The 11953-nt window shown below is 39.8% G+C and overlaps 1 protein-coding gene across 2 annotated transcripts in view; it reads left to right on the top strand.

Moving 5' to 3' along the window:
• Positions 1-2596, top strand: part of VPS53 (VPS53, GARP complex subunit) — a 136718-nt gene extending 134122 nt beyond the window's left edge. For both annotated transcript variants that reach the window (XM_018564118.1, XM_018564117.1), the window contains one exon: positions 1622-2596. In XM_018564118.1, coding sequence (XP_018419620.1) covers positions 1622-1789 — 168 coding nt within the window. In that variant the 3' untranslated portion in view covers positions 1790-2596. The remainder of the gene's footprint in view (positions 1-1621) is intronic.
• The last annotated feature ends 9357 nt before the right edge of the window (positions 2597-11953 follow it).

Here is an 11953-nt window from a genome sequence, read left to right as displayed (position 1 = left end):
ATTATATATATAGATCTATATCTATATATCTATATATAGATATATAGATATAGATCTATATCTATATATAGATATATAGATCTATATATATATAGATCTATATATCTATATATAGATATATAGATATATATAATCTCTGTGCACTATATGATAGTCAATTATATGTCCAGCTTTTCGGACATACTGGAAGATAACTGCTGATATCTATTATAATGCTACTGCTGCTCCTATTAAGGCAACATAGGCTAATAGCTTTCATGTTCTTGAGCAGTGCCATGATGGAAATGAACACAGGAAAGAATGTCCTACATAGACTGCAAGTAATTACTGGAAATCTGCTTTCAGATGTTTCCCCGATGGGCTCTGAGCACTATTGTAGGAAACCTGCATTTCAGAACATCTGCTCGCTTCTCTGCTAGTTTCTCTGAACTGTTAGATTGCTTTACATAATCTACATTTTCTGCTGGTCAGCACTGCGCTTCAAAGTCAAATGTAGAATTACTTTAAACGTGTACGAGGCCATCCAGAGTGCATACATTGATAGCTTTCTATATGTGCGCATGACATACAGCTTGCTTTAATAAAGCATCCTGTACATTTTATATTTAATCAGATGCCTTTACAATGAAGAACTCTGTAATATCAACTAGGAACAGGCAGCAAGCTTTTAATTGCAACGTTTTCTATTGTATACTGCATAGACATTAAAATAGAAAACATGTTTTGTTTTAGCTTGGCAAACTAAAATGGAATATAAATATATTTCTGTCTGTTCTTTTGTTTGACATCTCTGTTTATTGTGTGTATAATAATGGTCAGCTGAGCAACATTTCTACATATTGTTTGTTTAGTACTGGGGCCTACAGAAGTTTACCATTCAGACATATTTGCCCATAGTGTGCCAATGACCGGATTAATATTGCAATGCAATATCGTATTCAGTCTAGTTGCCACAATGTTGAATAATTGTCTGCAGCACCCAGACACATAGTAGTATGATGAGATCCATCTATATGCAGCTAGAAATCTCTATGCATCATTGTTGGCAATTTAGATAAAGGTACTTAAGCTATTGATTATCTACCACATTATCTACTAAATAAAAAAGTTAGCGTATGTCAGGGCACAAAACAAAACATGCAGTAACTCTCTGCAATAAATGCACATTTCCCCATGTTTTTATCCCTTTATCAACCCCGCATGTAAAGAAAAATACCTGCTGATCTGCCAAAAATTTCTGACATGATCAATCGGTATTTTTGCATATAACAAACAGATAAACAAAACACTTTTAATGTTCTATTTAACAGACCAAAAGGGAGCAAATGGGGTCTACATACAGTACATGTTAGCATGTCAGTCAGTTCTGCAACAAGGGGATCTTGCTTTATTAGTGACACGTTTTATGTAAGTTATGTTACATGCAGATGCATTATTGAACATCCTGGAAACTAATGAATTATACTTGGAAACAACAGATGGTTTCAAAATTAATATTTTGTGAATTACCCCTATTACAATCTCCGACATACGGAAGCATGTAAAACAGTTTAATACATGTTACATGCAGTTCTGGTTTTTACATCTGTTTCGTTACATTTTTTTCCCCTCCTTTGTTTAGGGCTTGAAAAGAAGTGAACAGAGTTCAATGCTTGAGCTGTTTCGACAACGACTTCCAACACCTCCTTCTGGTTCTGAAAACAGTTCTGTCGCTCTTCAGACTCCGACGCCTGAGCAAGAGTCGTCACGGATCCGAAAACTGGAAAAACTCATCAAGAAGCGGTTGTAAACTAAGCACCGCGACCTGTGGACTCCACAGTGGCCAGTTAGCAAATCTGCTATGAACACTCTGACAGTCACCCTATTATGCTGTCACATCTCTTCTAATTGATCATTTTAGGTGTCAATGGAGTAGGATTTGAGCCAGAGAATGCCTATTGGAAATGACAGAACAGTATGACTTTGTCTCTGTCTAGACAGAACATATCTAGATCAGTCAATCCCTCAAGCATGTTAAAAACACTGCGAGGGAGTGTGCGGTCATGCAGGATTGTTCCTCCTAATTTTTCTGTTTGGTTTAGCCCAAGGCTTGTATGCAAGTACATAGCTGAGCGTCCAGTCTATTTAAGGAGACACTTCTGTTCCTGCTGCGTCTAACCACTGAAACACATTACAAACATAGCAGGCTCTAGCATGAACAAACTTTTGTTAAAGTGGTATTGCTTTACTTTCTACATCCAGCTGTTACATGAAAACAATGTGACAGCCTTGACACCGACTCTGCTGTGTGCCAGCAAATTTCATTAGGTGTTAACTGTTTTACGCTATACAAATAATGGAAATTTGCTCAGACCAATCGAAACGTCGGGTGGATTGTTCTGAAAGAATCTTGGCCAGCCTGTTTAAACTTAAATAGCTCTTAGTTTATTGATGAGTGCAGATGAAAGCTAAACATTCTACACGCACAATTGTGTTTTGTCTCTTCTTTGCAGTCATGGAACTTTTAAGATAAGACAAGAGATCGTTACTGTATCATAGTACAAACTCGTGAGAAAAATGATAAGTTAGATTTCTAAAATGATGTTGCTTTGTTATAATGGTGGCTGCTTTACCCAAGCTGATACTGCTCCAGTGCAATTATACAACAATCTCACCATTTATGGTACATGATTGTTCACATCACATGAGGATCAGGAGTGATACACCATGCTAGACATATTGCAAGTACTATTCTCAGCTAATTCATTAGGCATAATCCAATGCATCACTACACTACTCTACAACAGTAACATATACTGTTCAGGGACCATCGCTACATGGGATACTCCATACTTTCACCTCATGGAATAGTATATGTGCATGTTTGGTGAATTGGAGATCTCCCAAGAGTATGGACATACAGAAACAAACCTTCCATAAATGGCCAGATCAACAGCCACAATGAGCAGGCTTGTCTTCTACATGCTAATTTTAATATCTATGAACTACCCGTTTTCACCACAGTTATTGATCAGCTGCAGGAGCCACACATTTGTATTTCATAAAAATGTTTTACTGAAAAGGTGGCAGCACTATACATTTTCCATTATGATAAAATATTTCTATGACAAGTGTTACCAATTAGAGTTTCCAAACATTCATTATCCATACTATCACTGAACAGTACACAGCCTTATTATTCCAAGCAGTTGTCAAATATGTTGCATCTCTTGATAAAAACCATGCATCGCTAGCAAGGAAAATCTGAAGTATGTAACACTCCAAAGGAAAGTTTAAAATGCCACTTTTCGAAAATCTTGCTTTGTCTTCGTTATTGCTAGTACCATATGTAATAAACATTCACGCCATACCCTGCTGTACCTTTTATGTGTTATTACCAACATTACTTCAGTTGTCGGTTTTACAATTCTTTTTTAATTGGCATACTACCGGTAAAACGAGTGTCTAGTACTGCAAGTAACATAAAATATTATAGCAATTACACAAAAAAGTTATAGAAAATAATCTATCAATCTTGTTTATTAAGAAAAAAGAAGCAACAGTACTCAACCAGATGTCATCTCTTCCTGATCTTCAGTAAATAAAGTCTGGATGTTCTGAGTTACTGCAGATGATTGCTCTTTGTATTGGATTATTCAGTAGGCCTATTTGTCACAGGTACATAAATACAACGTCCTGTGTAAATGATTCTGTATGTTGGTAAAATACGGAGCATACTTTTATATTTTCTTTTGGGGTAAATATCAATGCCTTTTATTTAAGGGTGACATGAAACTGAGATGTATTTATTTGGGACTTACTGTGCAGAAATGTGGGATAATATTGCATCTAATACTATAGATTAGAATAATCCTTTTATATTTTGCTGATAACTGCACATCGTAAAGGTGTGTTTCATGCATAATGCATTAGGTCAGTGAAAACTGAAATTCAGTTTTCAGTAGATGCTCCATTAAGGATTCTTACATGAAAGGATCTCATTCTATGTGTTTTTAGTATGTTTTGTATTATTGAGAATGCAACAGGAAGAGTGAGAACACTCCACTGTGGGGGAGAACATAACAGAGGGGGCAGGAATACAGCCGTGATTTCAGGAAAACCCTCGTCTGCTGAAGCTAAGGAGGGACTTGGCCCTTCAGAATTCATTCATAACTAAAATACCACTTGCAGGTGGGCCAATAAGAGGTACAATCTACTAGCTATTGGTGGTCTTTCCTTTTTGTTTTGCTTGTCAACAGTTCCCAGGGAGGGCATGAAGTGCTAGTCTGAGAAAGAATATATCTGTGCTGCTACAAAGCTGTAGATTTCTTTGGCGCCACTTTGTATTGGCAAAGATGAAGCAAAACCAGCTTTTTTTACCTGTTTTCTTCAGGATGGCTCATCTCGGGCAGAGTTTTAGAGTCTGGCACTAGGCTCATTCACTAGACTGGAGCTTGAAAAACTGCTTTTTTAATAATAAAAGGTAGTTTTGAAATTGGAGATGTTGCTGCATATTGTGATATGCCAGTAATTTATGCATGCAGACTTGCTGATGGGTCCAATTTAAATGGCCTTTAAAGAGTTCTGTTGAAAATAAAGACACCCTTTTTATGTGTGGTTATGGGCTTAAATTCTGTGTATAAGGCATGCGGTTATCATCTGTTCACTTTTGTTCCATAAAAAAAGTGGTTTAATACCTTTGTTTAATAAATTGCATTGTCTAGCTCTGTCTGTTTTATGGAATAATGTAAACCCTCTCTTGGGTGCATACTGTATGAATTTCTTTGTACATAAGTGTGTCACTGCTCTACAAGCACTACAACAGATCGCCATGTGCTCTGGCTGCTGCAAACATGTAAAAGGATGCCTTAGATGTACATTTTATTTTGCAGGGCTAGTGAAAGGATTAATGTAGAAATGCACACAATGTTCAGTTTGCCTAATAAAAACTATTGGATTTTATTAATAGAGGGCTGATTACTTTATGATGATGTGCTATGTGAATCATATTCATGCCTATGCAGCTTTCATAATATTTGTTTTTATGAGTTTCCAGTTGCATATTTGAAAGTATTGGGGTGGCTTTGCACTAAAGCTGCTTCTTAAAGTCCAGGCTGTGGACATTCAGGTAGTTTAAATATTGTTAACCAGCAGTAAATTAACATTAACCCTTACTGACCTCCCTAGCTCCTAGTAATCTGGAGCAATTCAGCCTCAAATTTCACAGCAGAAGCACTAAAGTAGTTCAGGTTTTTATCTCTCGGGCAGTTGAGAGAAGAACTTCAGCTTTACAATTTGAGGGTGGATTTCTCAACATAATCTGCAGCTACAGAGGTCAATTATGGCTTTTTTTAAAGGTTTTTCACTGCTTGTTAAGAATAGGTAAATGTCCATAGAGAGATATGGAGTACAGTGCTAAAAGCCTCTGTCATAAATCCGAATAGCTATAATAAATGTTAATTCAAGTGCATTCACAAATGGAATAAATTAAATGTATCAAACACCTCTAAGAGAATAAGATGGGACTATAAGTACCAATCGGTGGTAATCCCAATAACATATATTAAAAATGTATGAAAAATAATCTAAGGTGCGTGAAATCACTCACAGCAATAAACTGTGTCAAAACCTGCTGCCGTTGTAACGACAAAGTGCTGTGAAAAACATGTATCAAAGTGAAACAATGTTGTAAGAAAAAAAAACATCAAAATATAATAACAGTCTCAACCATGTGTAAAAACAAAAATGAATAGGAAAGTGTTTCCTTTCGATCTCTCGTATCTAACGAGCAATTACAAACGTGAATCTAATATTTAAATCAAACTCATAGTAATGAAAAAAATATATAAATATGTGTATATAAAAAATAAAAATTTATATCGCCCAAGAATGTCTTGTTCTTTCAGTCTTTTTTCTTCAGACGAATATAAGATGCACAATTTTAAGAACCATCAAACAATGAAAAAAAGTTTAGTGCAATGTCTATTTCTTCCAAAGAATACACCCCAACAGTGAAATCCAATATGTGTTAATTCCGTGATGTGCCCAACGAAAATCCATATGTACTCCATATCTCTCTGACTTATAGGGCTTTTTGCCTTAGTTCAGCAGCTCCTAGCTTCTTTGCATTTATTAATAATCCTTTTGAGTTATTGAGTCTTTTTTACTATTACTGATCATTTTTCCATCAGCGCAGGCTTTGTTCACTATAGGTAAATGTCCATAGCCTGACAACACGTTAAAGGAATCCTGTAGGAATGCTAATTTGGAAGTTGCCATTGCTGGAGTTGTGAGTAACCAAATATGAAGGATAAGAATTACACAATAAAAAAAAAAAAAAGTCCGCTATTTGTTTGACTGAACCACTATAAACGGAGAGGATAGGATTCTATTAAACTCTATGTGAATTACACCTGTTTTTAGCTTGCCACGGATAGGTAGGTCAAACTTCGGCTCTGCGATCAGTCCACCTGCTATTTAACCTTTGAAGAATTAGCACTACAGCTACAACATTAGTTCAATGACTTCTTACCACCAGCTTTTAAAAAGTCAGTACAGTATACATTAAACAGTCAGAGCAGATGCACTATTGTAAAAACTATAGAGCATTAAGGACCAGTGTATCAATTATATAGTTTAACATTTAAATGTGTATAACCATGCATTTTATGCAACAATGTTATAACAAGGAGTTAGAATATTGTTGCATAATATTATAAAAAAAATACTCGATGCCGATACTAAGTATTTTAGCGAGTACTTGTACTCGTCCAAATTCTCTGATACTTACTCCCAACTTCCCGGCCAATCAGGAAGCCGGTCGGAAGGTAATGACTCGCTGCTCGGCCTCTTGATTGGCTGAGAAGCCGGCTCCATGTTTGGCTGGGTGCCCAGTCAATCTGCATTGAGCCGGCAAACAGCATGGAACCAGCCTCCCGGCCAATCATGAATTTGTGTGGCATGCCGTTACCCGTCTCCAGGCTTCTTGATTGCCGGGAAGCTGGCTCCGTGCTAGCAGAAGTATAGGTACTTGGTATTGACGAGTACCGAAATATAAATATTGGTACTCGATACTGAAAATCCAGTATCGCTGCATCTCTAGTTCTAACAAGTAAATATAGTGATCGGTGATTACATTTAGTTCCGATTCTGTAGAGATCAAACTTCAGTATTTTAGCTGGCAGTACTCCAGGGTGCTCTCAATATTAACAACTGAAGCCATCATTCTACAATGACTGTATTTAGTGTCTCTTCTGTAGCTCTTGCTGTCAGAAATCTTTAACACTGAGTATTATCATGATATTGATTTAATGACTATCTGAATGTCTTACAAATGTGTATGGATGTTGGTACCCTAACTAGAGGAAGTATAATAAAAAGTGATAGTACAGATCAACACCTGGTGATGCCAGGGTGAACGGCTCGAAATAGACATTTTACCTTTTAAGTTGAGTAACTTAATTTGACCTAATTTAGAGAGCATAAGGCTTGACTATTTCCTTTCAGTATAAATTCCTGGAGCTAGGTAAAGCGTGACAGCAAATTACATGGATTTTTTATTATCTAGATAATACTCTGTAGCACAGTAGAGCTTTTTTAGAGCAGAATGTATTCCTAATCCTCTAAATTCTACTTTGTAATTAAAAGGACACAAAGGGCTTCATTTATAAAACTTCCTATTCTGGTTAGAGCCATCTAGGGGCGCTAGTGCCATGTGAATGGTCAGGCAGACATTTTATAAATGAAGCCCTAAATATAAACATTTATTTGCTTAATTGTCTCTAAATGGTACAGTATACTACCACAGACCTTTTTTGGTTATAGCAAAGTATAAAGCTCATAGGGATCAATAGAATATTCTATCCTCTGTGTGTAAGGCTGCGTTCCATAAATGATGGATGAAGTACATGGTAAGGGTACCCAGGCAAAAAATACTTATGGGTTTTGAGCCCTGTCTAATTGTGAAGAGCCTACAATATGAAAATTAACTGGAATAAGCTGTATAATGAGGACAGTTGTAAGCATGAATAATTTGGAAAATGTATGTTTTTTAGAGATAACCAATAGTAGTATATTTCCCCTTTCTTGGCAAATTAGGATTATAGTTATGATTGTATACATGTATTTATTGTAACATACTCATTTTCTGGTTTTCCTAAAACGTTAACCTTATTCCAAGATTGATGGTGGACCTGGTTGGAAATATCATTTTCAGTTGGAAATTCAATAAAAGATAAAAGTTGCTAAACAAAACAATATAAATTTAATGCATAGCAGCTTTTCAGTATAAGGTGGCTGCATTAGTTCTTCTTTTTCTGGCTTTTTTTCTCCTAGTAATCCTATGAATAATATAATTTCTGTCCCAGGGTGGCTACACTTACTCTATTGTATCCATGGAGGGAGCATAGTTGCCACCACCTGAAAGTGTGGAGTGTGCCACAGATTCTGTAGGCAAAATATTGTGTAAAAAAAACACTGCCTGGAGCGCATGCGCGAAGCCGCCGATGGAGGTAGCCTTCTAGGACTGCTCCGCGGCTCACCCAGGCATTTACCGACATAGCACGGAGCATCCCGCTCCCCAATCTCACTTACCCTACCGGATATCGGACACCCTGCAGCAGGTAACGATGTCAGTCTCGGGCGCCCGCAACCCTCAGAAGGGTAAACAACAACCCATTGACGAGGCGATGGCCCGGGCCTCTGCTAAGATGGCGCCGCAAGCTCGCGCTCACGTGACTCAGGCCCGCAGAGCCTCGGTCTCCAGTAGCGAGATGGAGGAGGGAGATCTGGACATACATGAAGGGGAACGTCCCCGGAGCCGCTCGCAAACCGCACTCCTGCAGCGATTTGATGTCATGCTGCAAAAAGCGCTCCAGTCCACCTCCAAGCAAATTACAGATAGACTGCTAAAGGAAATTCGTGACATTGGGCACCGCACTGCAGCTCTAGAAGACCAGTGTGACACTATTAAGGCTGATCTATCCTCTGTCACTGACGATATTGACACTCTCCGTGAGGAAAACTCACAGCTCCTGTCCAAGTTGGAGGACATGGAGAATAGATCCCACAGGTCTAACTATATGGGGGGATAAGAAACCTAGAGTTCCCAGACGCACGCTCTATCTCCCAAAACTTCAGGGGGGCTTAGCAGTTCCACACTTACACAAGTATTACTTGGCAGCACAAATTGGACAGTTAGCAAAATATAATTCGGTCCTTGAGACCCCGGCCTGGGTGACTTTGGAGACAAGGCTGGTGAGTCCCACTTCGGCTGCTAACCTTTTATGGCTAACCCCGAAACAGAGACCACCCATATCTAACCCGATTACGTCCCATTCTCTAAGACTTTGGGACTCAGTTAAAACTTCTCATGGCCTTCTCTCCCCTACCTTACCTCTCATGTCTTTTCTGGCAAATCCCCTCTTCACCCCTGCCTTACACCATCCGCTAAGATTTTCTGCGTGGTCGGAACGTAACCTTACCACTCTTCGGCAACTACGAACCGATACAGGCACTAAATCCTTCCCGTACCTCCGAGAGCATACCCAACTCCCAAGTAAGGAAATCTTCAGGTACCTCCAGATTAGGCATTTCGTTAACACTTTCACACCACAGCACACTAATAACATACGGCTCTCTCCATTTGAAAGGGTTTGCCACGACAACCCACACACTCCGGGGCTCATCTCACTCCTCTATGCCGCACTGATCTCCCCCACGGATACGCCTCCTCCCTCCTATACCCTCCGATGGTCTCCCATTGGTGGAGACACATGGCAACAATCTTGGGAAAATGCTAAATCCAGTTCGCGCTGTGCAAGCATGTTGGAAATCAATTACAAGGTCCTCATGCGTGGGTACATGGTGCCAGCCAGAGTGGCTATCTATAACCCCGATTGCTCCCCAAACTGTTTTCGTGGCTGTCCGGAACCAGGCACCTTTTTCCACACATGGTGGAGCTGTCCCCAGGCCTCGTCCTTCTGGGATGAGGTGTTTGCCCTCCTATCGTCACTGTTCTCAAAACCCCTCACCAAAGACCCCTATCATGCATTACTAAACCGTAAGCCTGAAGACCTTCTCCGTAAACACTTTTCTCTCTCCATGCATGTATGCACGTCAGCAAAGAGGGAAATTGCTAAAAATTGGCTCACAAAACCACTTAGTATCCACAGTGTAATTAGCCACATCAACTGGGTCATGTCACAGGAAAAAAGAACAGCTCAACTCAATGACCATATGAGCAGATTTGAAAAAACTTGGTCCCCCTGGGTTGATAAGTACTTCTCCTCACCCACCTCACGCCGACTCTGTGTAATCTAATAGATTTCTAATCACCCCTCTACAGCATCCCACCTACGTGCAACCTGAACACCTCCCTCCCTCATCCTTTCTTTCTCCTGTCTGTCTTCCCATTGTCTTCCCTTGTCTCCCTACCCCCCTTGATTCTAATAGCCAGGGCCTCCAGTTTTGCGTCTGTTGTAACAATTCATTTCTCGGGTACTCCATATTATAGATTACTGTGTGGTACATTGGAGCCATAAAAATCAGAGACAATAATAATTTAGCTGGGAAGGGCAGGGGAGAGTCACGGCTTGTTTATTCTGCTTAGAGAAAATATTTTTCTTTATGGTCTATAGAAATGTTCTAAATGTTTAATTTTATTTGGGTCTAGAGGTCACCAATAGGACTTCTTTTTCATGCAACAAATAATGCAGAAGTCTCTTGTTTTCACGTAATGTGTATAGTAGTCCTGACAGATGATGATTGATACAACCAAGTAGTATTTACTCTATATAGACCTATACACATTAGGCAACCTACAGAGGTGCATGCATGGCCTGTCTGGCTAGCAATATTTTCTCAGGAAATATTTTTTCTTTATCCTCTGTTGAGGGACACACTGGAATGTAGTCAGTTCTTGGATATTTGGGTTATACTGCCACCTTCAAGAGTTTGGCGCACTGGCAAACATAGAAACCATGAAGCCAGCCCATGTATAAGCTTCGCCTCCAACCATCATGCTTCAGGGTTTTTTTTGCAAGTGTCTTAATAGGTTGTATGTCTTTTCCCCCCTAACTGCTGAGAAAAACTATATTTTTTTTGCTAGCCTTTTTTTCAGTAATAGCTATGGAGGTTGTACCTAGTCCTCACTGGACTGAATAATTGCAAGGCTAACCTGGAATGTGACCTTCTGGTGCTGGGCTCTGCATAATGGCATTTTCCAGACCTCAGTGTACTGTTAGCCACAGAGTGCTCTCCAGGTCCAGAGCTATGGCACAGCTTTTGGTATTACCCAATCTCTGAGGTCTCTTGTAGAAGGTAAGTCTTCTCAGGCTGAAGCATAGATAGCTACCTAAGGGCTTGTTCACACCAAATGCAGACCAGATCTGCATTAGTTTCTGCACACGCAGTGCAGTGTGTTCTGCCGCGTTCTTGACGCGTTCCGGGCCGCTTTAGCCTAAAATGGGCTTTCAATGCCTTCTAGGACGTTTGCATATGTTCCAGAGCAGGTAAAATAGGGCTTGCTGCAGTTATTTTTACATTCTCTGGAACTGACCGCTGCGGTGTGAACTAGAGCCCAAAATACCATTGGAATACATTGGATGCAGTTTTCATCCGTTCTGTAACTGCTCTGCTCCTGGAATACGCTTCGTGTGAACTAGCCCTAACAGTTGGTTCTGCTGGGTGCCAGTTAAAAAAAACAAACCTGTATCTGCCATTTTACACAGGAATTGGTTAAGGCTGGGGGAACTGAGCGCTGCACAGTTATACACTAGGTGCCGTGGCGTAACAATAGCCATAGCCTGGGTCGCTATGGGTTTGAACGCACCGCTGTTCAGATCACCGTGATCTGTGCAGCGCTGCGTTCTTCTCCATTGCCGCTGCTGAGTCAATGAGTCGGCAGTGGAGGAGGCTGGACGTGGCGGGGAGGAGGAGGCGGGGCCCGGGGGGGTTAGCATTAGAGAAGCAGAAG

The sequence above is a fragment of the Nanorana parkeri genome, unplaced genomic scaffold, assembly GCF_000935625.1.
Source record: "Nanorana parkeri isolate BGI_ZX_2015 unplaced genomic scaffold, ASM93562v1 scaffold726, whole genome shotgun sequence".
In the NCBI taxonomy this organism is placed as follows: Eukaryota; Metazoa; Chordata; class Amphibia; order Anura; family Dicroglossidae; genus Nanorana; species Nanorana parkeri.
The sequence above is the reverse complement of the archived record's forward strand: the minus strand, read 5'-3'. Positions and strand labels throughout refer to the sequence as shown.